Consider the following 25,489-nt stretch of genomic DNA (forward strand, 5'->3'; position numbering starts at 1 on the left):
ACAACACTGTACCTCTGTTAATTTCAGAATTTAGGTACTAAGCAGATCTAGGAGGGTGTGGCAAGCATTTTCATCAACTGACTTTTTTTTAATTACCTGATGAATTTACTACCTTTGTAGTTGTACAATGATCATCACAATCCAGTTTCACAGGATTTCCATCTCACAACCCAAGCATATCCCCCACCCCTGAAACTGTCTCCTCCGGAGACCATAAGTTTTTCAATGTCTGTGAGTCAGCATCTGTTCTGCAAAGACATTCAGTCTGTCCTTTTTTCATATTCCACATGTCAGTGAAAACATTTGATGTTGGTGTCTCATTGTATGACTGACTTCACTGAGCATGATAATTTCTAGGTCCATCCATGTTGCTAAAAATGCTGTTATTTTGTTCCTTTTAACGGCTGAGTAATATTCTAGTGTGTATATGTACCACATCTTCTGGATCCACTCCTCTGTCGATGGACATTTAGGTTGTTTCCATGTCTTTGCTATTGAAAATTGTGCTGCAATGAACATCAGAGTACATGTGTCTTTGTGAGTCATGGTTTTCTCTGGATAGATGCCCAGGAGTGGAATTGCTGGATCAAATGGTCGTTCTATTTTTAGTTTTCTTAGGAATCTCCATACTGTTTTCCACAGTGGATGGACCAATTTACAATCCCACCAACAGTGTGCTAGGGTTCCTTTTTCTCCACACCCTCTCCAGCACTTATTGTTTGTAGACTTTTGGATGATGGCCATTCTGGCTGGTATAAGGTGGTACCTCATAGTGGTTTTGATTTGCATTTCTCTAATACTGAGTGATGTTGAACATCTTTTCATGTGTTTTTCAGCCATCTGTATGTCTTCTTTGGAGAACTGTCTGTTTAGATCTTCTGCCCTTTTTTTGGGGGGGTTGTTTTTTCGGTATTGAGCTGCAGAAGGTGTCTATGAATTTTGAAGTTCATCAACTGACTTTTAGAAAACTGTGCAATACCTTATCTCCTGGGCATTTTGAGTCACATGACTGCCTTTCACTTTGGCAGCTACACACAGTTTTGGCCTGTTTTCCACCTCGCCTATAGGATCTCAGAGTCACACATATATTAACTGGTATTGATTGATTTTATTTTTCCTGCTATTATTGTCTCTTATCCTAAACTTCTTACTTGTTTACTTGGGTCTTTGTAAAGCATATAGACTAATAAAAAGTTATAATCCACCTTACACCCTTTAAAAATGTATTATGTTACATTACTTACATTGCATGTAACGTAAATATTTATAATGTAAATAATAGAAATTACATTATTTCTAGATGTAATAAACATCTAGAAAAGATAAATAGAAACGTTAAACAAAATTGATTAAAGTATCAATGCAGGGTTCTCAGATTAGCTTGAAAGTGTTTGCTAATTTCACATTTCCCCTGAAAAAGCATCCACTCCCTATGTTCTGCCTCAAGATTGCCTATAAAAGCATTTTCGTGAGAGTTCAGTGGGCTGGAGTTTAAGAAAAGGAATGTATTTACATTTGGATTATTATTTTTCTCACACTCTCATTTGCATAGAAATCTGAGCCAGGGTGGACACACAGGTGAAAAAATAATAGTGACATTGTCTGCATAAACCTTCAGGAAAGCAAACATTTTATGACACCTTCTGAGTTTTTATTAATATTTGGCATTTTTTTTTTAAAGGCAATCAAAGAGCCAGGATCTCTGTATGTTGTTTGAATTTGGGTGTATTTGAAAGCCTGTCCTGATTCACTCCACGTAGAATTGTTTTCCTACCTTCTTCACGCTCCTGACTCCACATTTAAGGCTAACTATCAGTGAGAGTCATTGGCAGATTTTCCAAAAGACCTTTTAAGGTGGCCCACGAAGAAGAATGTCCTAGGTTTCCTCCAGCAGCTACATTCATTTGCCAGGTCTCTGGCTTTCCAGAGATTCACCAGTCTGTCGTGGTCATGGAGCAAATTAAAGAAAATAAATTCTTTTGGAGTTCCCACTGTGGTGCAACAGGATCAGCAGCACCTCTGGAGCACCCCAGCCTGGCATAGTGGGTTAAGGATCTGGCATTGCCACAACTGCCTCTCAGATCTGATCCCTGGTCCAGGAACTCCATATACTGAGGGGCAGCCAAAAAAGGAAATTGATTAGATTCCACATCTTAGCGATCTCATATGATATTTGTTTTTCTCTGACTTACTTCACTTAGTATGATAATCTCTAGGTCCATCCATGTTGCTTCCATAACATTTATTAAAAAAATAATAAATTTATCTTGATATTGAAAAAAGAGAAAGAAAATAAATTATACACAGAAAGAATTTGGAAACTTTTTTTTTAAGCAAAAGATAATTTTGTGTGATATAGATAGAAGGCTGGCAATTACGTTGTGGGTTGAATTTCAGGTTCCTTCCAAAATAAGGTTTAACAAGGACCTACTCTAGACCACAGGGAATTCTGCTTAGTAGCCTAACCCAACACCGTAAGTCAATTACACTTCAAATTTTAAAATAATAAGGTTTAAAGAGAAGGAAAAAATGCAGGGTAACAACTAATACAATGTCTACCAAACATCAGGCAGTAGTGAGGCATCTTAACATTTTCTTTAAAAATGGATTTTTAGGAGTTCCCGTTGTAGCGCAGTGGTTAACAAATCCGACTAGGAACCATGGGGTTGTGGGTTCGATCCCTGGCCTTGTTCAGTGGGTTAAGGATCCTGTATTGCCTCGAGTTGCAGACGCGGCTCGGATCCGGCGTTGCTGTGGCTCTGGCGTAGGCCGGTGGCTACAGCTCCAATTAGACCCCTAGCCTGGGAACCTCCATATGCCATGGGAGTGGCCCTAGAAAAAGGCAAAAAGAAAAAAAATAAAAATAAAAATAAAAATGGATTTTTAGCCCAAACCCAGTTCTGTCCAATCCAGGAGAGCCACCGGGCACGCTCGTCCTGCGGGAAGGCCGGCTCAGGCACGGGCCCTGACCCCCTCTGCACACCCACCAGTGCATCTCTCGCATTTTCCAGGTGTCCCACCCCAGGCTGTGATGGTTCGGGGCATGTGACGGGAAACTACGCCTCCCACAGAAGGTAAGCCTGTCCCCGCCCCCAGGTGGGCATCCGTGCGCATGGGTAGCCTGCCCCTGAGCTCACAAGCCTCTGCTCTGTTCTCTTTTGGGTCCCATTCAAGCCTGTCCGGCTGCCCACGTGCCAGGAAAGGTGGCGTCAAGGTGACCCCTACGAAGGAAGAAAAAGAAGACCCTGAGCTCAAGTGAGTGCCAGGCAGAGCTTCAGGGCAAAGTGCACCAACAGGCGGGACTCTGGTTGGGAGGCGGCTGGGTGTCCCTCGGTCACCAGGCCCTGGAAGCAGCGCCAGGCGCTTGGGGGCTGGGAATCCCGCCCCCTCCTGGTCCTGCTCTGATGAGCCTGCGGAGTTCCCGTCGTGGCACAGTGGTTAACGAATCCGACTAGGAACCATGAGGTTGCGGGTTCGATCCCTGGCCTTGCTCAGTGGGTGAAGGATCCCACGTTGCTGTGGCTATGGTGTAGGCCCGCAGCTACAGCTCGGATTAGACCCCTAGTCTGGGAACCTCCATATGCCGCAGGAGCGGCCCTATAAAAATGCAAAAAGAAAAAAAAAAGGAAGGCAACCTGTGGACGGGCCTGGGGTGACAGGCACCGAGCAGGGTCCCCCGGAACTTCACCTTTGCTTAAGGTGGAATTGTATGTCAACCGAATTCCCTCCGCTGGAGAGATGCTTCCCAGTCTTGGGTGAGGGATGCAGACACAGATGCAGACTGTGAATCACTTGATCTGCCCCAGTTCCCAGAGCGCTCTGTATGTAGGTGTTTGGAACAACCAGCATTCCGGTTCTGTGAGCAACAGTGCTTCCACAGTCGTTCCTAGAGCTGAGAAGTGTGGGCAGAGGCTGGGCCCCATGCTTTGTAACCTGGGTGACAAGCTACCCAACTGGAGGAACCCCATTCTCCCCGTGTGCCCCCTTGCTGTGCTCAGAGCCTGGGAACGCTGGTGACTGCTAATGCCTGCCTTCCCCGGGGTTGAAGGGGCGTGGCTTAAACTCTGTCTTTTCTCCCTGGGTCACAGCTCCCCCTGAGTTCGCTGGTCCCTCTCCACTGCTCACATCTGTACTGTGTCTCTCTAGATGCCCTGTGATCGGATGTGATGGCCAAGGTCACATATCCGGTAAATACACATCCCACCGCACTGCCTCAGGCTGCCCCCTGGCTGCCAAGAGGCAGAAGGAGAACCCGCTGAATGGGGCCCCCCTGTCCTGGAAACTGAACAAACAGGAGCTGCCCCACTGCCCCCTGCCTGGCTGCAACGGGCTGGGCCACGTCAACAACGTGTTCGTCACCCACAGGAGGTAGGCTTTGCTTTCCGCCTTTCTGTCCCGTGTTGTGTGGTCATTGTGGTTGTCACCAGGATGGCCGGGGCCCCATCCCCCCGGGTCGTTCATCACAGCACTTTGGACGTGAGACTGAGTCTTGCCAGAGAGAAGTGAGCGGTTTGAAGAATGGACAGTGTTCTCTGCCTCTGAAAACTCCCTGCAGCCTGTTCAAGTGCTGTAGAAGCAGTGCCCGTATTTTTATCCTAAAATATTGCCCATGCTGTGCTTTTTGAATTCTTTTGAGGTTCACTTCCCTTCCGAGCCGTGACAGCCTCTCCCTAGAGTTTATGGCTCTCAGCTTTTTTCGCTCGTGAACTGGCTCCATTTCAGACCAAATTGTAGTGATTTTGCTGCTGAGGAGCCGTGACTCATCCCAGCAGCCATAAAGGAAAGGACAGGAGATGCAAAACCACTTCCAGCCTCACAAGGACTCCATTCCTTCATCGCCAAGTGGCACAGGTTTCAGCCGAGCCCATTGTCAGCAACACTGGCCTTGGTCCAGGTTTTGGTCCGTGTTCCACTGGGAGGAAGGGCCGAGGAGCTTCACCGCCCAGCTCTCCGGTCAGCGGGGTCCTTCCGGTCCTGGGCCCGCAGTGTGCCGCGTGGATTTAAGATCGAATGAAGCTGCACTGAGTCCCGACCCGGGCAGGAGGCCAGCAGAGCCAGGCCGGGCATGTAGACGCTCTGTTCAGTTTTCCAGGTGCACGTTGGTGGTGTCAGGAAATGACGGTTTCCTGCCTATGGAGAAAACCTGAACTTTTTAGGTGGTTTATTTTATTATTTTATTTCATTTCATATCATTTCATTTTTTGGCCATCCCTGTGGCACACGGATGGAACCTGTGCCATAGCAGTGATGACCCTAAATCCTCAACCCACTGCAGCACCAGGGAGCTCCCAGGTGGTTTATTTTGATGGCTTTCAAGTGCTTGGTGTCCAGAGAGCATGTGGGGTTTCCTTCTGAGTCTGCACCATCATTTCAGATTCAGAAACGACAGTGACGCGTCATGGAGCCTCCTGGCTGCACAGCAGTCATGCTTTCCTATCACATTGACATGGGTAGTGAAATAGTAACACTGGACCTCGGTGGGCACACCCCTTGGTTCCAACAACAGAATTCTCTTTCACAAGCGCAAAGTAGCTTTAAGAGGTGATGGAGCCACAGGGATGCTTGGCGCTTCGGGTAGGGGAGGACCTGTAGGACCGCATCAGGAGGTCAGATGTAATCAGGCAGGTGAGGCGCCCTGCTCTCCAGCTGCAGGCAGCCGGGCTCAGCCCCAGAGGCTCCCCTGCACCCTGGATCCTGGAGACTGGACGGGGCATGTCCCAGGAGGTCTGCTCCCCAACCCAGGCTGGGGACTGCCCACCGCCCAGGCCCCTGCAGTGCAGGGAACAGCCATGATTCCAGGTGCAGGATCCAAGATCTGTGTGGACATGGAGGCACCACTCAGGTGGAGTTGGAGCAAATGCTCAGTGGGAAAAATGCTGAGGAACCCTGCCATGGGATTCTATTTCCACAAAGTGAAAAGCGTGTAGCAAAATCACCTTTTAAAAACCTCTGTAAATATTAAACTGCAATCAGAGTTAATGTTGTCCTTGGAGGCAGGAGACAGCTTTGGCTCAGGGACACAAAGGCTCCAGAGCTGTTGTGTGTGAAGGTAAATTCAAGCCGTCCCCCTCAAGGGCATTCTTTAAACTGCAAATGCACATCGCATGTGTCTCTGTACCTGCTCTTTATCTCATAGTAAGCAAAAGGAATGATGAGCTCAAAAATATAGACTGCAGTATTAATGCAGAGATGCCGTTTTCTAGAAGAGAAACAAGAGGTTAGACAAATGAATGTTCAGATGGCACTGTTTTCCATTCTTGTTTCTCAAAGGATTTAAGAGCCCAAATTTAATTGGGGGCATTCTCTTTGAGGTGGAACGCTTTTCTTTACTATGGACAGGACTTAAACAAATAATGTAATAAAATGCCTTGCTTACTGCCTGGCACATAATAGGTGTTCAACAGGGACCGTTTCCCTTCCCTGTTGTGCAGTTATATTCACACGTGCGTAGACATGTGCACTAATTCATCAGAGCAGGAATGGCAGGCTGAATCACATGTCCTGCCCCACGACACTTTATCTGTCCTGCACCTCCGCCTGACATCCTGAGGTGGTTAATTTTCCTCCCTGTCACTGATGACAGCTGACCGCTATTCAGGGTGCTCGGTGGCAGCCGAGCGCCTGTTTGAAGTTCCTCAGGTGATTTATTCCTTTAAACCTTCGTAAACCCATGTCTACAGGGACTGCAATTCCCTCCATTGTCAGAAGAATCAGGAGCACAGGGAAGTTCAGGGATTGGCCTGCCCACCCCCCCGACCCCAGGCATCAAGACCCCAGAACCCCTTCCTGAGCTGGGTACCAGCCCCTGGGTACCACCTCATCCCTGGTGTTCCCAAGACCTCCTGACTGCCAGGCCCTCTGCAGACTTTCCTCAGCTGTCTTCAAAGGCAAGTTCTGTAACTTTTCCCATTTAAGGTTCAGCAAAAGGGAAATAAATACAAAAGCTACTCTAGAGGACAGTTGAAAACAATTACTTGTGCATTATATCAGCATTTTATTTGCATCTAATTACTTTAAAACCTTGCTTTAAGTCGTCTTTTTTTTTTTTTCTTTTTAGGGTCCTACCAAAGGCAAATGGAAGTTCCCAGGTTAGGGGTTGAATCAGAGCTACAGCTGCCAGCCTACACCATAGCCACAGTAACAGCAATGCAGAATCTGAGCCGTGCCTTTGACCTACAGCACAGCTCATGGCAACCCCAGATCCCCGACCCACTGAGCAAGGCCAGGGATCGAACCCAATCTTCATGGATACTAGTGGGATTCATTTCCCCTGAGCCACGACAGGAACTCTCTGCTTTAAGTCTTTGTGTTACAAACTTCCACTTTGAAAGGAGAGCAACTGCGTAGACAAATGGTGTTATATTAAACACATACCCACACCCCATGATGGATGTTTGCAGCTTTAAAACCAGAAGTTCTATGGCTAATAGAACTCATTTAATGCTCTACCATAAGTCTGTAATTTTATTGAGGTTTACTAATAAATTATAAACAGTGATGTCCATCATATAGATTTGTCATCTGCCATTTTACTTGACAGGGTAGCTGAAGACAGAGTTCAAAATCACCTTCCTGTGCCTTAAGAGAATTGCAAATTTGGTCCAAGCCACATAGGGCAGGTTTTTCCTGGCTTTGCCACGTGATGCCCAAACCCCAAAGGTGCTGGACACCCAGCCGACCTGCTCCTGTCCCTGAGCAGTGAGGAGCCTTGCTGAGGACGTGGCACCCTTCAAAGGAACAGGGACTTTTAAAATATTTTCCTGCCCCAATTTTCTTCAAATTGGGACTTGTTTTCTATCCTGGGAGCTATAACTCCACTGGCAGACACAGACTATCCAGGGGCATTTTCTAAATCCAACATTGCTTCCTGCTTCGGTCAGTTGAGTGAGTTCCCATTCTGAGCCCTGGGTTGTAGGGCTGCTTTACTCTCCATCCACTGCCACAGGGGACACTCAGCACCCTGTGGGCTGAGTAGTGCAGACCCCAGGGCAGAGGAGGAAGTTCTCAGGAGTTAAGAATATCCATCTCCTTGAAGATGGACCTCCCACAGGGCACTTTTAAGACCAGGTCACCAAACGTTAATCCTGCTCGAGACCATTTTCTCAGGACACAATATGTGACATAAAACAAGACAGACTTGTGCAAATTTTCCAGAAGAAGAACAAAAAAGATTACAGCAGAAATTGACAGAACATTGTAAATCAACTATTAAAAAAAAAAAAAAGTTGAGGTGTTCCCGTCATTGCTCAGTGATAAGGAATCCAACTAGGAACCATAAGGTTGCTGGTTCGATCCCTGGCCTTGCTCAGTGGGTTAAGGATCCGGTGTTGCTGTGAGCTGTGGTGTAGGTGGTCCCAGACGCCGCTCGGATCTGGTGTTGCTGTGGCAAGGGCCTAGGCCAGCAGCTATAGCTCCAATTAGCCCCTAGCCTGGGAACCTCCATATGCCACAGGTGCGGCCCTAGAAAATAGACAAAAAGACAAAAAAAAAAAATAGTTGAGAGAGCAATCTCATGTTAAATGTTCACACCACAATTTTTTAAGTACTAATAAAAATAAAATAAAGGGGAGTTCCCGTTGTGGCGCAGTGGTTAACGAATCCGACTAGAAACCATGAGGTTGCAGGTTCGATTCCTGGCCTTGCTCAGTGGGTTAAGGATCCAGCATTGCCATGAGCTGTGGTGTAGGTTGCAGACTCGGCTTGGATCCCTCGTTGCTGTGGCTCTGGCGTAGGCGGGGGGCTACAGCTCCGATTCAACCCCTAGCCTGGGAACCTCCATATGCCGTGGGAGCGGCCCTAGAAAAGGCAAAAAGACAAAAATAAAATAAAATAAAATAAAATAAAATTAAATAAAATAAAGGAAGAATAAAAATAGCTTTAGTTGGGGAGGGAAGAACTGAGAGTTTGGGGTTAGCAGATGTGAACTATTATATAAAGGATGGATAAACAACAAGGCCCTACTTACAGCACAGCATACTGTATTCAGTAACCTGTGGGACACCATCATGGAAAAGAATATGAAAAAGAATATATATGTAGAATTGAATCACTTTGCTGTACAGCAGAAATTAATACAGCATTGTAAAGCACCTCTACTGCAATAAAATAATTTTTTTTTGTCTTTTTGCCTTTTCTAGGGCTGCTCCTGCAGCATATGGAGATTCCCAGGCTAGGGGTCCAATCGGAGCTGTAGCTGCTGGCCTACACCACAGCCACAGCAACACCAGATTCAAGCCACGTCTGCGACCTATACCACTGCTCACGGCAACACTGGATCCTTAACCCACTGAGCAAGGCCAGGGATCGAACCCACAACCTCATGGCTCCTAGTCGGATTCGTTAACCACTGTGCCACAACGGGAACTCCTAAAATAAATTTTAAAAATAAAGATAGGACATCCTTTATAGGCCACTCTTCATCATGAGCAGCTTCCAGAATAGAAAGATCAGAGTCAGAGTTCAGTTGCTGCTTTTCCATTACTTTCATTTCCTGTGTAAAATATTTCATAATTTATCAAGTCTTGGCAAACCACATAGCCTCCTTTTGAGATACAATATTATCTATTGTTTTGTTTTGTATCATCTTAATACCACATCATTTAAAATTCTTAAAAACTTACATTCATTCTGCAAACATTTATTAAGGGCTTTGCTTCAGAAATATTTCCTTCCACTTTGCCATGTGTCCTGATCTTTGGATTGAAAATAACTGTTTCATACATGAATGGTAACCAAATGTCTGTGGAAAAAAAAGATTTTAAATGGCTGATTATGATAATTTTTAATTTTATTTAAAAACCATATCTCCAAAAATATAACCAGATGGCAAAAGAATTAATGGCTGCTTAGAAAAAGCAAATAATCTTGTCATGTATGACAGGAAACAAGTTCTGTTCCATGTTGTCATTATCATTTTGGTGCAATTTAAATAAAACAGATGATATTATAGGAAAGAAGCAGGGCTAAAGGGTGCGAGTCTTCAGGAAAAGCATATGAACACTGCAGGACAGCACACTCCTTGGGCACTGAGGGCCCCTGAATATACTTACAGCACTTCCTTTTATTTTCCTTTCTGGTAGCGATTTCTTAATTAAAAAAAAAAATTTGTAAAAGTTAAAGACAGGGAGTTTGGGGTTGGTAGATGCAAACTATTCCATTTAGAATGGAAACGCAATGAGGTCCTACCATACAGCACGGGGAACTATATCCAGTGTCTTAGGATAGAACATAATGGAAGATAGTATGAGAAAAAGAATGTATATATAGGAGTTCCCACTGTGACTCAGCAGGGTAAGAATCCAACTAGTATCCATGAGGATGCTGGTACGATCCCCAGCCTCACTCAGTGGGTTAGAGGATCCATCATTGCTGTGAGCTGTGGTGTAGGTCACAGTCTTGGCTTGGATCTGGCGTTGTTCTGGCTGTGGCGTAGGCTGGCAGCTATAGCTCTAATTCGACCCCTAAGTCTGGGAACTCCCACATGCCACAGGTGCGGCCATAAAAGGCAAAAAACATATATATATTTGACTGGGTCACTATGCTATACAGCAGAAATTGACACAACACTGTAAATCAACTATAATTTAAAAAAATAAATATTTCTCTATTTTATTAAAATAAATGCAAAGAATAAAGTGTCAAAAATGAAAAAAAAAAAAAGTTAAAGAGTAAATTACAAACTTTCCCCCACCCGAAGTTCCCATCGTGGCTCAGTGTTAACGAATCCAACTAGGAACCATGAGGTGGCAGGTTCAATCCCTGGCCTCGCTCAGTGGGTTAAGGATCTGATGTTGCCCTGAGCTGTGGCGTGGTTCGCAGATGTGGCTCAGATCCCACGTTGCTGTGGCTGTGGTGTAGGTCAGCAGCTACAGCTCCGATTGAACCCCTAGCCTGGGAACCTCCATATGCTGAGGGTGAGAGTCTAGAATAGACAAAAAAAAACAAAATAAAACTTTCCCCTACCCAAGCTGAATTTGCCATGAGGGGCCGGGGGTACCATTTTGGGTTTTTATTAATTTGAGTCATTCTGTAAAGATCAAATGACAGCGTGTATAAAGATAGCAAGAACCATGGAGTTCCCTAGTGGCTCAGCAAGTTAAGGATCTGGTATTATCACTGTGGTGGCTCAGGTCACTTCTGAGGCTCAAGTTAGACCCCTGGCCCAGGAACTTCTTCATGCCATGGGCAAGACCCAAAAAAGAAAAAAGAAAAAAATAAAGACTCCTAGGAAAAACCAGATTCTGCTTTATTATTCATGGAATTTTGAATTTTGACTAATTGGGAACAAATCTTATTCCAATTATGTATGTACAGTTTTACAGAAAACAAAGTAACCACTACTAAAAAAAAAGAGTTTACATGAATGCCGAATAGTAACATTTTAACAAAATGGATTCAATGATAATATCAATAGAAGCTATTTGTATTTTCTTTCTTTTTTTGTCTTTTTTCTTTTTCTTTTTTGTCTTTTTTAAGGCCAAACCTGCAGCATATGGAGGTTCCCAGGCTAGGGGTCGAATCAGAGCTACAGCTGCCAGCCTACACCACAGCCACAGCAATGCTGACTCCTTAACCCACCGAGTGAGGCCAGGAGTCAAACCTGCGTCCTCATGGATACTAGTCACATTCATTGCTGCTGTGCCACAATGGGAACTCCAACAGTAACTATTTGTATTTTAATCTAAGAAAAAAACAGAAAACATTTTGTGTTATTTTAGGGTGTTTTTTTTTTTTTGGTCTTTTTAGGGCCGCACCCACAGCATATGGAGGTTCCCAGACTAGAGGTCCAGTCAAACCTGTAGCCACCAGCCTATTCCAGAGCCACAGCAACTTGGGATCCGAGCTACATCTGTGACCTACACCACAGCTCACAGCAACACCGGATCCTTAACCCGCTGGAGCAAGGCCAGGGATTGAATTTGTGTCCTCATGGATGCTAGTTGGGTTCATTAACCACTGAGCCACAATGGGAATGCCTGCTTTTGTTTGTAATAGATATTATTACTTTCTGCAGAGAGACTTCAAATTATAATGAGTACGCAGGCAAAGACTTTTTTTTTTTAAGTGTAGTTGATTTACAGTGTTGTGCCAAATGCTGCTGTAGAGCATAGTGACCAGGTCATACATAGATATACGTCATGTAGATACATTTTTTTCTTATGTTATCTTCCATCATGTTCTCTCCCAAGTGATTGGATATAGTTCCCTGTGCTGTACAGTAAGACCTCATTTCTTATTCATTCTAAATGGCATAGTTTGCATCTACTAACCCCAAACGCCCTCCTCCCCCTTGACAACCACAAGTCTGTTCTCCATGTCTGTGAGTCTGTTCCTGTCCTGTAGACAGGTCCATTTGTGCCGTACTTTTGATCCCACATATAAGTGATATCATATGGTATTTTTCTTTCTCTGACTTCACTTAGTATGATAATCTCTAGTTGCATCCATGTTGCTGCAAATACCACTATTTCGTTCTTTTTTATGGCTGAGTAGTATTCCATTGTGTATATATACCACATCTTCTTAATCCATTCATCTGTCAATGGACATTTAGATTGTTTCCATGTCTTGGCTACTGTGCATAGTGCTTCAATTAACATAGGGGTGCATGTATCTTTTTGAATTGTAGTTTTGTCTGGATATATGCCCAGGAGTGGGATTGCTGGATCATATGGTAGTTCTGTTTTTAGTTTTCTGAGGCACCTCCATACTGTGTTCTATAGTGTTAAATAGGAAGCACTAAATATAAATTTTTTAATTTGTATAAGAAACAATAGTTGTTTCGCCCAGCAGTATAATTTCTCTTTTCACAGCTTATCTGGATGTCCCCTCAATGCACAGGCCATCAAGAAGGGCAAGGTCTCCGAAGAACTAATGACCATCAAGCTCAAAGCAACTGGAGGTAAGAAGGTCTGGTGGTGCCACCACCCCCATGGTTGAGACCCTGGGTCGTCCCGAGGAACAAATCAGTCCCCACAGGGGCAGTGCGACCTAAATAGGCAAGAAGGAAGCTTTCCTCAAATTTGAACTATAACTCTCCCTAAGATTCGGTGTTGTAGTGAGCTGTGGTGCAGGTCGCAGATGTGGCACGGATCCGGAGTTGCTGCGTCTGTGCTGTAGGCCCGAAACTGCAGCTCTGATTCAACCCTTAGCCTGGGAATTCCCATATGCTGTGGGTGCCACCCTAAAAAGACCAAAAAAAAAAAAAAGAATTTATTGCTTTTTTTCCCTTACTCTTTAACAAAGCTCCCCAACAGAGAAAATCAAGCAATGATACTTGATGGATTAGGGCACATTGGCTAAACTTCTGTCCTTCATTCCTGAAAATGACATGTTTTTTGTAAACGTGTGTGTGTGTGTGAGTGTGTGTACGTGTTCCCAGTGTAAGCCTTCTATTGAGTTTCGAGAAACAGTTTGGGGCATCTATGTCTGAATCCTTAAATTTTCTTCCACACGCAGAATGGTATTTTTACAGTGAATCCGGGTGGTTTAATTTAGCATCTATCTCTACGGGGTTTCCCTGCACACCTCTCCAGGGTCAGTCCCTGACCACAATTCGCGTGCGGTCCTGGGCACGATTTGGACCTCTCGGTTTGGACCTTCTCACGTTCCTCCGGTCCCTGAGCGCTTCTGCTGAGTTCTCATCCGCATTGTCTCAGGCACATGTTTCCATCGAGCATCCTCCCGGAACGTCTGGGAAACAACGGCAAGGCAGTTAGTTTGCTTTGGAGATTTTATTGGATGGCGTCTGAGGCACAGGAGTAGTACTGAACTGGGGACTCTGTCGCTGCTTTATTCCTCTGATGGCATCGCTCCATCTCTTACACCGTGTGTGACTTTAAAAGAAGATACGCCGTATCCTGGGGGAGTCTCTGACTGCTTGGCTCCCGGGGCCTCATCGGCTTCAGATGCTCCACCTGACGTGCGTGGCCTGGGCCCCGCCCCCTCCGCGGCTGCGCATGCTCGGAGGGAGGTCAGGGCTCTGGACCATCGGCCCACACCTACCGTCTTCATCCTCCCAACATTCAGATGCTCAGAGTGGTTTCTCAGGCCCTCTCCTTGCTCCTTGGAAATACTCCCCACTCTTCAGACACCTCGAGCACGGGTTTTGCTTTGTTTTGGTTTTTTTGTGGGTTTTTTTTTTTTTGCGACGTTGGCACAATTTAGTATTTATTCATTACCTTATTTCAAGTAGTATTTAAAGGGTGGGGCATGCAATGCTACATTAAGAGGAAAAGGGCAAGCTACTTAAAAATTAATCCCCAAAATGAGACAAAAGAAAGTGGAAGGTAAGCAAGGTGGTGTCAAGAGGATGATAAAAAGAGTGTGAGGCAAGCCCTCTTGCAGTGGGTAAAAAAGGATCCCAACGTTGCTTTTAGCTTTTTAGAAGCCAAAGCAAAAGGAAGATACAATCATAGAATCACACTGTCAGTAAGTAAATTCAGAAGCAGGAAGTTCTTCGGAGTCTTCGTTGCGAGACATCAACACCGACACAGAAAGGGACTGGAAATCCCAGGCGGCTCGACAGGAAGGCAGTTCAAAGCAGAGACTAGAGCGAAGCGCTACGGATCGAATACTATGAAGCGCTGCGGGGTGCAGGGCACTTGCGCCTGGCGCGCCTCGGTCAGTCACGGAACTGGGGTGGGGGCAGCCGGTGGGCACGCCTTGCAGGCGGGTCCTTTGAAGTGCAGCACCCCCCGGCCGCTGAGCCTGCAAAAGATGCAGAACCACGGCAAGACGGGTGGAACCAGTTGACTGATGTGCGGAGTGCGATTATTCTAGGTGAGCCAGAAAACGGGGAATGACGTGTTTTTACCATTTAAGGAGCCAGAGGCTGATGTCCACCCAAAGCTTGAGAACCTACAAGGACTTGTCATACATGAAGAAAAATCTGCCAGAGCTCAGCTGGCATCTGTCGAGGGTCAAAGAGGACCTAAAATGCTCTCGATGCTGCCAGTGTGCAGCCCCTGGCTTTCTGCTTGGCCCAAGTCACTGTTCCCTGGATGACTTGGCCTCAATCACTGTTCCCTGGATGACTCCCAAAGCTAGGGGAACACAGCACCCTCAGTCGTTAAAATTATCAAGTGGCTGTAACAATTATAAAGTGCAAGCAACTGAAAATTTCTTAGAATACTAGGCTGAGCTAACGTAGGTATACACCTTTCATGCAATTGGTTGAATTAGGCAACACATGAGGAGAATTTTCCCCACAAACCAATTAAAACATGGAAGGCCTATATTACACATGTTGGCATTGATTTTAGAAGGACTGATCCTCAGTTCTCCTTCCTTGCCGTAATTAAACCTCCACATTCATTTTTTAAGGCCATGACCAGTCTTGATGATAAAATTAGATCATCTGTACATGAATGAATGCTCGCCTTTCTGTTCTTTGTGGGGACAAGTAAAAGTTACAATGGCTGACCCCATTCTTCCCATGTGACAAAGGAGCATGTTCTAAATATCAGGACACATAAGTCCTCTCTGGACACTGACTCTCATTAGTCCCTCAGTAACTAAAACCATGGAGTTCCCGTCGTGGCGAAGTGGTTAACGAATCCGACTAGGAACCATGAGGTTGCGGGTTCGGTCCCTGCCCTTGCTCAGTGGGTTAACGATCCGGCGTTGCTGTGAGCTGTGGTGTAGGTTGCAGATGCGGCTCGGATCCCGCGTTGCTGTGGCTCTGGCATAGGCCAGTGGCTACAGCTCCGATTCGACCCCTAGCCTGGGAATCTCCATGTGCTGCGGGAGCGGCCCTAGAAAAGACAAAACAAAACAAACAAACAAAAAAACTAAAACCATTAGACTTACATTAACTCATTTTCCTGTAAATAAAAGAAGCAGCCAGATTTTAGGCTGTAAACACAGTATAACAATAAAGGTTCGCTCAAGAAATACAGCAGAATTAATTTGAAATATAATAGCTTCATTTGTACAATATGAAGAAAATAATAACTTAAATCCCCTTATATATTGAATACACCTGCCATCCACAGGCATACACATCACTCATAATGTGTACAGAATACAAAGAAAATGTTATTGTAAATCAGAGTCCCTAATTATGTAAGTTGAACATAGATTTGTACCAACAAAAATTAGAACAATTGAATGTAAAGAAGCCATATTCGCTTGCTTTCAAACAAGGAGACTCTATAAAGAACCAGGGTCACTGAAGAGTTCAGGCCAATATTTAGTGGAAAGTTTCCATGGTTTCCTAGCAGCATGCAGCTAGTCTAACCCAACACTCTGCTTCCTATTGTAGGTAGATATTTATATCTGCAAAGCCACATCTGTGCACACTTTTTACTGATACTTTCCAAATAGATTAAATATGCATGAGGAGAGGTAACATGATACTGGTGAGAGAAACTTTTCTGGAATCTGAGAGCTTCGGTTTTGAATCCCAGCTCCACCACTAACTACTAAATCTCTTCCTGCCTTGGTTTTCCCGCCCATGATATGAGGTGATAAGAGAATCCAGAGAGTTAGGATGTGTCAGTGCGCTGTGAATTCCAGATGCACCCTTCCCAGTTCTGCTTGGGGCAGGAAGGCAGGGGTGCTCCCACGGACTGTCTGAATAGAAATAGACCAGGTGATGTTGTCACGGAAAACAAGCACAAGGAGATGGACTGAATTGGCTCCTGTGGCTCAGGTAGCTCCTCACATCCCAGGAATCAAGTGAAAGCATTAGCTTACCACGTATCAATCTCATGAGAATTCAGGGAGCGTCTCCTGTATATTAGACCCTGTCCTGCTGTGCCTTTTTCTGAGGTCCCATCTCGTGATCCTACCTTCTTTGTAGGCTTCAGGCCACCTGTTATGATGCATCTTCCAAACAGCTCCACCTGGATGGGTTCCAAGGCTCGAGTGTCTTCGCTAAGGCTGGGTGTCCGGGGAACATAACCCTACCTAGGTCTCATGACCCAGAACCCAGGCTGTCGCTCAAGTTCCCACCAGCATCCACAGTTCACAGACAAACTGAATTCAGGTTTTCCTGCTGGAAACTGCAGGGCCTGAGCCCTCCTCTTCCCAGAAACGTGGATGGTTCCCTGGCTGCTGGAGCAGAAACAGGTCCTCAGCCTGGATCCCTGCATCTCCTAAAATCCGCCACAAACACTGTACGTTCTACCTGCGACTTTTATCTCGCCTCTGCTTCTGCTGCACCTGCTGCCACTGCCAAGGGGCCATCAGACCAGCCTGAGCCCAGCAGCCACCTCCTAAAGGTCCTGCCTTCTTCTCTGTCTCCCTCTCCATCCTTCCTCTGCCTAGAAATCTGAATTAGGCTTTTGAGAAGTTGGACAGGTCACATCAATTCCCCTTGTTTAGCATTCTTCTGCGACTCACATTGCCTGGGAATGCCCCCCAGCTCCTGGCGGAGGCCCCATGGCCTGCTGCCCTCCCCCAGACCCTCCCCACCCCAGGCCTCCGTGTTTTCTGCCTCCTCCCTAGGGGCTGCCCCTCTCCACCGCTGGCACTTCCTCTCCCACCTCTTCCATAAGTGAATTAAAGTCTTAGATTAAAGGCGTCTCCTCCAGTGCTCACTTACTGGTGCCCTGCTTATTCCTTAGGCTCTTCGGGGCTCATGAGTCCCCCTCCCCCCTTGCTTAGGGTCTGTACACCAGCTGTGATTTAAGAAAATACCATTCCCTGAAGTGGAATTTCATTCCAAAGAAACAGAGGGGAAAAGCACTGTGACAGAGAAATGTAGCAGTAGAAGTTTTCACTTAAATGCTGCTATTACTCAGAATACCTGTCTGATTCATCATCTCTGCTCCCTGACATTGCTGAGAACAAGTCTCTCAACCCCTTTTGGCTGAGAGGAGACTCTGCCAGAGGGATTCCAGCCTGTGTAACATGATGCTCAGAATGCAGCCCGGGAGTTCCAGTTGTGGTGCAGGGGTAACAAACCTGACTATTATCCAGGAGGATAGGGGTTCAATCCCTGGCCTCGTTCAGTGGGTTAAGGATCTGGCGTTGCCGTGAGCTGGGGTTTAGGTTGCAGGTGAGTCTTGGATCCCATGTTGCTGTGGCTGTGGCTGTGGTGTAGGCTGGCAACTGCAGCTCTGATTTGACCCCTAGCCTGGGAACTTCCAGATGCCATGGGTGCATCCTTGAAAAAAAAAGAAAAAGAAAAAGAATGCAGTGCAGTTCTCCAGACCTGGCCAGTGCAGATTAAGCCCTGGGCCCCGGGTCCCCAAAAGCCTGGGGTTTGGTCCTGGGATATTGTCTATTGCTTCCTCTGTAGCTATGTCGTAAATTGCTGTGGGCGCTAAAGCACTAGCCTTAGCTGTTGCTTTGCTTTTCTTTATTGACTCTCAGAGCCTGGTTTTAGATAAATCTTAAGACATCCTCTCACTGTACATGCGCCAGTGAGATAGTTAGTTACTTACAATCAAGCAAGAAATTCCTACCAAGCAGCCACCTGCTGTAAACATTCAGGGCTGACCTTTTTTCTTAGCATTGTGTGGTAAGCATTACCCATCTTGGGGCAGAGGCAGGGCGGGGGAGGCAGGTGGCTGTTCCAGGTTGTACTTTCATGCACAGTGTGCCCCAGGAACCTTGCACACCCTCCTGTTGTAGGTGTGTCTCAGGTGCATGCCTATGAAAGCAGCTGCTGGGCCGTGGAGCACATGAAGCTCACCTTCAATAGGTAATGAATTGTGTCAGAGTCGTGACCACGAAAACCGCAGTGCTTGCTCTTCCTCACACACTGCCTGTCTCCCCGTCCTGCCCCTGCTCGGTGTCATGAAATCCAAACACAGGAGTTCACAGTTATCCCTTCGATCTGCCAGCTCTTGGCTTGGAGTCACCACTCTGCACTGTTGCAATGACTTTAAACCCTGCTCTGGCGTCTATAACATGAGGCACTATCCCCAGCTTTCTAAAATCTTTAAAGGGTATTCTATTTCTTCCGTGAAAGAATGATGGGAAAATAACTCCTATTCATTGAGAATCTGCTCTATGCCCAGCACTTTTTTTTCTTTTTCTTTTTTTCTCTTTTGGCCATCCTGTAGCACATGGAGTTCCCAGGTCAGGGATCGATCCAAGCTGCAGTTACATCAGATCTGCAGCAACACCAGATCTTTAACCCACCGTGTCAGGCCAGGATGGAACCTGTGTCCAGACGCTGCAGAGACACCGCTGATTCCATCTCGCCACGAAGGAAACTCTAGCACTTTACATTTTATCGCATTCATTCTTATGCCACTTTCCCAAAGCACAAGGAAGTGAAGGAAGTGACTCCCGCTTGAGACCAAGTCAGGCAGCATCCAAACTCCACGCCCACGTCCCCGACGGCAGCTCCTCGGGACCCAGGTCCTTGGGGAAGCCGGGCTGTGGGTCCCGGATGTGGCCCACCTGTCAGCACCCCCTCGGCCTCTAGGGATGGCTCACACGGTCCCACTCAGTGACCAAACAGGTCACTGCTTGGCACAGCCCAGGTCCTCCTGCCCTGGCAGTGCTGTGCCCAAGAGAACGCTTAAGAACTCCACCGGTCCTGCCCCTTCCTTTGGGGCAGGCAGGAGATGCGGCCCCATCAGTGGTCAGCGTGGCTTCCTTCAGCCTCTGTGAGGCTCTGGCCTTCTCAGGGGAAAGGGGCTGTGACCCCTACCCCACGGGGTCCAGACAGGTCTAAGTGAGAGGGTATAGGCAAACCTGCCCAGCGGCAGACCTGGAACAGAGCCGGGCTGCATTAACCACTGGGGCTTTTCTTTTCTTTCTTTTTTTTTTTTTTTTTTTGTCTTTTCTAGGGCTGCACCCGCAGCATATGGAGGTTCCCAGGCTAGGGGTCTAATAGGAGTTGTAGCCACTGGCCTACACCAGAGGCCACAGCAATACAGGATCCGAGCCGCGTCTGCAACCTACACCACAGCTCACGGCAACGCCGGATCCTTAACCCACTGAGCAAGTCCAGGGATCGAACCCGCAACTTCATGGTTCCTAATCAGATTCGTTAACTACTGAGCCACGATGGGAACTCCCCTTTTCTTTCTTAATAGATGCCCACACCTATGGCATATGGAAGTTTCCAGGCCAGGGATCGAATCTAAGCCTCAGCTACAGCAAAGCCGAGTCCTTTAACCACAGCGGGAACTGGGACTTTTCTTACTAAGGAAGTAAATCTGGCAGCTCCTTGAACCCAGTTTTTTAGAATCTTGGATATGGATTAGGATAAAATTTCATTTCAAGTTGAAGTCTCATTTTCACTCATTAAATGTAAAATGACTCCGATTCGTCACAGTCTCCTTTTCAGTTTGAACTAAAATTGTCTGGCTTCCTACAGGCATAGAGAGTGATGAAGAAATTAGGCATTTGGATGAAGAAATAAAGGAACTCAACGAGTCCAACCTTAAAATTGAAGCAGATATGATGAAACTCCAGACGCAGGTAAAAAAAAAAAAAAAAAAAAAGAAGAAGAAAAAAAGAAAGAGAAGGAAAGCAATGAGTTGTGTGTAGGTAAATTGTAATTTTAAGGGGAGGCTGAACATTAAACTGGTAAACCCTGAGCAAAGCATCCCAATCTCATGTGAACACACTGGGCACATCTCCGTCAGGAGACCCCTGTGATGCTTGATGAGGTGGCTTGCCCTGGGCCAGGCCTGATTTGATGGCTGTAGGCTGAGCTGCTCACATGTCTGCCTTGGGTGCATCAAAGGCTTTATAAGCACATAAAGCAGATCATCCTAGTCTGTTGACCTTGTGGTGCTTTAGAAAAACTGTCATGAGAAAATATGAGAGCCCTTGCTTTTATTCAAAAGTCAAGTAACCAGAGAAACTTTTTAAATTTCATTTTTATGGAACACCTCTGAATGAGTCAGTATTTGATAGAAACAGATCTTTTCCAAGATTTTCCTGATTCTTTACTAAAAATCCAAGCACTTTTCCAATTCTGCAGTCTCCTGGGTAATTCTGCCCCGTCCCCTGATTAAATTTACCCAAATTAAATGTTCAGTCCAGGATTTTCAAAAGATGCTAATAATAACTCTATTGCAACAGATCAGAAGGAAAAGAATGATCCAGCTAGTCTGAAGTGTCTTTCTCCCTTCTGTCCTTTCCTAAATGTGGGATTTAGGCCACTGTGGTCGCTGACTCTCAGAAGCCCTTGCTCAGCGACTTAAAACAGAAGCCTTAGTCCACCTGAAAAGCAGGTGTCAGTGTGACCAGCATCATAATCTTCTGTTAAGAGTGACTGACCGACCTACAGGAGTTCCCCTCGAGGCGCAGTGGTTAACGAATCCGACTAGGAACCATGAGGTTGCGGGTTCGATCCATGGCCTTGCTCAGTGGGTTAAGGATCTGGCGTTGCCGTGAACTGTGGTGTAGGTCGCAGACGTGGCTCGGATCCCACGTTGCTGTGGCTGTGGTGTAGGCCAGCGGCTACAGCTCCGATTAAACCCCTAGCCTGGGAACTTCCATATGCCGCGGGAGCGGCCCAAGAAATGGCAAAAAGACCCAAAAAATAAATAAATAAATAGTGACTGACCTACAAAAAGAGCTCCATGCCCTGGTTTACAGGTTACAGGAACTGGTCTCGAGAACCGTTAGTGGAGGAAGCAGAGGCCTCTGCCCTCCTGGAGCTTCAGGTCTAGAAGGGGCAGCACAAAGTGACAAACCAAGTCACAGACGATACAGTCCCGCCTCCGAGCAGATTTCAGTACCAAGAGGTAGCCAGGCAGCGCTCAGAAAGAAGGACGCATTTTGGTGAAGACGGGGAACTTAGGCAAACAAGGTGAGGGCGGAGGTTAAAAACGCCAGTGCAAACCCCTACCTCTCTAGACGTGCAGGGTTTGAGACACAGCAGAGAAAGTGATCTGGGGGTTATGGGACCTGAGTTCCTGAGAACATAGGGAGCTCCGGGGCCATTTCTGAGACCTTGGTTTTCAGTCTGAATGAAGGCAGAGCTATCATGCGGTCTACAGCCGAGGGCTGACACGATCCCATTTGACCTACAGCCGGAACAGCATTTAGGAGACTGGTGTGTGTAGGTGTGTTGAAGATGGTCAGGAGGAGGTTGGGTGGGCACGGCAGGAGCAGAAGTGCCCCCAGGGAAGAGTCACGATCAGGGTGGTGGGACGCAGGTTTGGGGAAATAGTAATGCTTTGCCCTTGAATGTGCTGAGCTCGAGGCGTGCACCCCACAGCCTGTGGAGGCGTGGATTGAATCGTGGGAGAATCTGGGCTGAACTGTGCATAAAGTGATTCCAGCCCTCGGAGTGATGGGCAGGGGGCAGGCCTGTGAGGGGAGGGGGCCGGCTGGGCCACCCTCAGCACCAGACCCTGCTGCCCCTCGTCCCTCCAGACCCTCGCCCACCAGCCCACGCTGTTTCCACTGCAGATCACATCTATGGAGAGCAACTTAAAGACGATAGAGGAGGAGAACAAACTGATAGAACAGAACAACGAGAGCTTGCTGAAGGAGCTGGCGGGGCTGAGCCAAGCCCTCATTTCCAGCCTCGCTGACATCCAGCTCCCACAGATGGTAAGTCCCAGGCACCCCCAACGCCCCCAGCATCCCCAGCTCTCCCAGTGCCCGCAGCACCCTCAGGGCTCCTGGCACCCCCAGCTCTCCCAGTGCCCCCCAGCACCCCCAGTGCTCCCAGCACTGGCCAGCGGCCACCCACAGGCAGGGCGGGGACAGAAGTGTCAGCTCTGGGGGCCAGCCGCCCCCACCGCCCCACCTTCCATCACCGGGAACCTGATACATACGCACATTTACCCTACATCACAGCAAGGATCTCAATAAGGCCGGAGTCATTCAAAGAGGAGGGCTTATTTGAAACTTGTTTCATAATGTAAGGTGGACACTGGAGGCCCCAGTTCTCACTCAAAAAATTTATTTCCACATGGAAAGTTGCTTCCGTGGCTTATAAAACCTTAGACCCGGCCACTGACATCATCTACCCAAATCAAGAACTGTAAAAAAAAATTAAAATTTTGCACTTCCTTTCTCCAAAGGATGAAGAATATCCTTATGTTCCCCTCATAAAGGGTACAAAGCACAAAAGTGAGCAAAAGCTAAACACATAGTTGAGGCATAGCAAGTATTTAAAATTCATAGAAAATTAGTTTCCTTTACATTTTCATAAATATAATAAACATTTGGGAGAGGGACTACATTGTTGAATGCTTTTAATTTCCTCAGTACAAAACAAGTTTTCTAAAGCTGAAAGTTTTATATACAGAAAACTTTGAAAAAAGCAGCAATTTAATAAAGAAATAGGATTGGTTTCCTGAAAGCAAGAAATCTCTCCATTTACCCAGCTTCCCAGTATGGAGCCCTTGTGTTGACCATTTCCAAAGAGGTCTCTTCACAATGAAAAAAATCAATAATGTAATAACACAATGGAAAATGAATTATAACTGGGACTTCCCCTGTGATGCAGTGGGTTAAGAATCCCACTGTAAGCTGTGGTATAGGTTGCAGATGTGGCTCGGATCCAGCACTGCTGTGGCTGTGCCATAGGCCAGCGGCTGCAGCTCCCATTGAACCCCTAGCCTGGGAACCTCCATATGCAGCAGGTGCAGCCCTAAAAAAAACAAAACAAAATAAAAACAGTGAGGCTCTCTGCGGAGGTGAGGGTTCAATCCCTGGGCTGGTGCTGGTGCAGAGGGTTAAAGATCCAGAAATGCTGTGCAGCTGTGTTGTAGGTCGCAGCTGCAGCTCAGATTCAGTCCCTGGCCTGGGGAAATTCCAAATGCCAGGAGTACAGCCATAAAAAAAAAAAAAAACTAAAAATTTTGAAAAAAGAAAATAAATTATTACTTTATGGCCCACATTAAGGTAATTATTGAAATATTGTTTCTTAACATTTGTCTAACTCATATTTCAAATTTGTATTCTATTTTCTTCAAAGATGCCATAAAAATCATGGTTGCCATACGGGGCACCTCGTACTTTACATATTTACATTGGGGCACTCCTGGTGGTGATTTGGGGGCAGGTTGCCCCAAAACAAATGCACAATTTATTCTGATCCCTGGTCTCCCATCCTATTCCAGAAACACCCCCATGCATAGAGGAGAGGAGGTGAACAGACACCCACTTGGGGGATCTGCTACTCCACCTGCAAGGCTGGGGAGGGAGGCCAAATGCCTGATGGTGACCCCCAGGGGAAAATGGACAAAAGGGGTCTGAGGAGGAAAAAGGACACGTCCCCCCTGATAGCTGGTGAGCCAGCAGCTTAAACTCCTTAAAGCCCAGCCCACAGCTGTCTGAGGAACCCTCTGGCACAAGCAAAGCCCTCCCCTCCTGCCTGCCCCCACCCCCTGCACACTAGCTCTGGGCTGAGCAGGGGCAGGGGAGGAGGTGGGGCTGTGAGCCCCCCAGCTCAGCAGCCAGATCTCCTCCTGCTGTGGCTCCAAACTGACCCCAGACTAGGAACAGGCAGTGCCACTCGCCCCACAACTGTGGGAGGAACCCCTCCACAGCTCAGGCCCCGAATCCCCCACCTGCCATGGGCACCAGGGTCCTTCGGCCTCTCCCGGAGTCCAGAGTCAGATGCCCTGTTCCTCTGGCCTCCGAAGCCCAGACCACGTGACTGGTGCGATGTCTTTTCTCGTCCTTCAGGGGCCCATCAGTGAGCAGAATTTTGAGGCGTATGTCAACACGCTCACGGACATGTACAGCCACCTGGAGCGGGACTACTCCCCGGAATGCAAGGCTCTGCTGGAGAGCATCAAGCAGGCTGTAAAGGGCATCCACGTATAGGACCCCACGCCGCCCGCGGGCCGCGCCACCTGCAGCTACGCAGCCCCGCAGGCGGATCCAGAGGGGCTCCAGCCACAGAGGCAGGCAGGTGCTCTACCCGTTACACTTGCAACGTTGCACTAACTTCTCCCCCCAGCTGACGTGAAAAGGAAAGAAAAACTATGATAGACTCTTTGGATTAAAAGCGATGCAGTCAAATATCAGATCTTATTTATTTTCATACGTTTTTCTTTTATTTCGTCATTGCACTCCTTTGGGTTTTTGGGTTTGGTTTTGTTTTTTTTTTGTAAAGTATATGTAAAATAAATGTGACATTTTTATATTTTATTTATTTCTAATCAAAGAGTTTTTTATCTTTTAACTGCATTTTGAGGTCTGCCATATTTTTACAAGTGTGTTGATTAATTTATTTTCCAATAGAATTTAAATAGAAATGCTATTCTCAAATCACATATCTTGCTGGGTTTAAATGAGAAGACAAAGACGTATGAAGGAAATCCTTGTCTAAGGACTGCGTGATGGTCCAGTTTGATTTTTGTTGCACACGTTTCCCCTCCCCACCTCCTTCACTGGCTTTGTACTTAGGAGCGGGCTTGGGTCAGGTGTGGGTGGGGACAGCAAGTTAAAAAGGCGCCCTCGAGTGCAGTGTGCGCCCTCACAGAAGCACAGTAGACTGGAAAACAGCCTGTTCGGAATTTGTGAGCAATAATTAAATACAGCAATCAGCAAAGGATTCGACTTGGCTGTTCAGTTTTAGTTAATATGAATTATTTATTTGGAA

General features: G+C 46.7%; 1 protein-coding gene across 1 annotated transcript in view; it reads left to right on the forward strand.

Annotated features, from left to right (window-relative positions):
• Nucleotides 1-24,891, forward strand: part of LOC125128686 (suppression of tumorigenicity 18 protein-like) — a 138,760-nt gene extending 113,869 nt beyond the window's left edge. Inside the window, exons 21-27 of the mRNA XM_047782868.1 lie at nucleotides 3,012-3,074; nucleotides 3,175-3,255; nucleotides 4,147-4,368; nucleotides 12,813-12,901; nucleotides 20,285-20,388; nucleotides 22,336-22,479; nucleotides 24,568-24,891. Of these exons, the coding sequence (XP_047638824.1) occupies nucleotides 3,012-3,074; nucleotides 3,175-3,255; nucleotides 4,147-4,368; nucleotides 12,813-12,901; nucleotides 20,285-20,388; nucleotides 22,336-22,479; nucleotides 24,568-24,708 (844 nt within the window). The 3' untranslated portion in view covers nucleotides 24,709-24,891. The remainder of the gene's footprint in view (nucleotides 1-3,011; nucleotides 3,075-3,174; nucleotides 3,256-4,146; nucleotides 4,369-12,812; nucleotides 12,902-20,284; nucleotides 20,389-22,335; nucleotides 22,480-24,567) is intronic.
• Nucleotides 24,892-25,489: the final 598 nt, after the last annotated feature.

This window comes from Phacochoerus africanus, chromosome 6 (assembly GCF_016906955.1).
Source record: "Phacochoerus africanus isolate WHEZ1 chromosome 6, ROS_Pafr_v1, whole genome shotgun sequence".
NCBI classification, from domain to species: domain Eukaryota; kingdom Metazoa; phylum Chordata; class Mammalia; order Artiodactyla; family Suidae; genus Phacochoerus; species Phacochoerus africanus.